The sequence below is a fragment of the Trifolium pratense genome, linkage group LG3 (assembly GCF_020283565.1).
Source record: "Trifolium pratense cultivar HEN17-A07 linkage group LG3, ARS_RC_1.1, whole genome shotgun sequence".
Lineage (NCBI taxonomy): Eukaryota > Viridiplantae > Streptophyta > Magnoliopsida > Fabales > Fabaceae > Trifolium > Trifolium pratense.
This window is the reverse complement of record NC_060061.1, coordinates 30262498-30263793: the sequence shown is the minus strand read 5'-3', so window position 1 is coordinate 30263793 and position 1296 is coordinate 30262498. Positions and strand designations below refer to the sequence as shown.

Sequence of the window (1296 nt, the reverse complement as noted above, 5' to 3'; positions counted from 1 at the left end):
TCACCTTCCACCACCTTGAACTTGAACCTTTTGTTTCTTTTCACCCTTTTTTTCACCTATTTGATTTTCTTTCTTTTTACTTCGTCCTTTCTTGTGATGATCAAAGCAATAGTAAGCATGAAGCTCGTCGTCATCATCATCATCATCATCATCTTCCACTTTTTTCTTGAAATGTCTCAAACCATAGCCTCCTTCATAATTTCCCAAAGAATGAATAACATTAACACCATAATGACTTGGTCCAGAAGAAGCATCAGAAACCATAGAATCATCACTTTCAAATCCAGCATTACCTTGAGTTTGATGTATCCCTTGATAAAAATCGACTTCATCATCATCATCATCATAAAGATTTCCATCTTTTATTGGAGAACCAATATACATAGTCCATCCAGATTCACTGCTGTGACATTCCTCTTCACCTCCAAAGAAAATGTCATGAGGTGGCTCCATTCTGAGGAGACCAAAAAAAGAAGAGAAGAAAAAATAGTACTATAGTTTAGGTTTTTGAGAATAGTAAATTACAATATACCATACTAGCATTTATATAGAAAGTGTAGGAAAAGATAGAAGGAACTAAATGTCTCTTAAAAAGGGTACCAAATAAAAATTATTTAAAAAAGGCAAAATTACATTACCGGTCCTTTATCTTATTTTTTGGTAACAGTTTGGTCCTTTATCTTTTTTTTGTAACAATTTGGTCCTTTATCTTTTTTTTTTGTAACACTTTGGTCCTTATCTTATTTATTTATAAAAAATAAAGGACCAAACTGTTACAAATAAAAAAAGATAAAGGACCAAACTGTTAAAAAAAAGGGACTAAAGTGTTACAAATAAAAAAAATAAAGGACTAAAGTATTACAAATAAAAGATAAAGGACCAAAGTGTTACAAAAAAAAGATAAAGGACCAAAGTGTTACAAATAAATAAGATAAAGGACTTGTGGTGTAATTTTATAAAAAATAATAATGATAATTATACTATAGAAGTGTTCTGAACACCTGAAAATACTTATCCCTTCATCTATCTGACACAATAACAGTTTTCTAAACACGGAAAAGATACAGCCAGATTGCAGCCACAATGCCACTTAAAACTATTGGCAGTTGGCAGTGATCTCTGTGATTTTAATTGCATTGCATTTTGCCAACTTAATTTGGTTTGATCAACCATGTGATTTGAGTTTAAGTTTGAAATTTTACAATACAACTATGAGATTTTAACTCAAGGTTACAAAGTCAAAATATTACTAAGTCAAAAAAAAAAAAATCACAATTTTTTTTTGCTTAGTTGCTA

At 30.3% G+C, this 1296-nt stretch overlaps 1 protein-coding gene across 1 annotated transcript; it reads right to left on the bottom strand.

The window, feature by feature from the left end:
• LOC123914940 (protein SOB FIVE-LIKE 4-like) lies at positions 1-453 on the bottom strand. Its single transcript, XM_045966104.1, has one exon. The coding sequence runs from the start codon at positions 451-453 to the stop codon at positions 1-3; it is 453 nt and encodes a 150-aa protein (XP_045822060.1).
• Between the last annotated feature and the right edge of the window lie 843 nt (positions 454-1296).

Coding starts and splice junctions, on each gene's coding strand:
- LOC123914940 (XM_045966104.1), bottom strand. CDS start 453: ATGGAGCCACCTCATGACATTTTCTTTGGAGGTGAAGAGGAATGTCAC.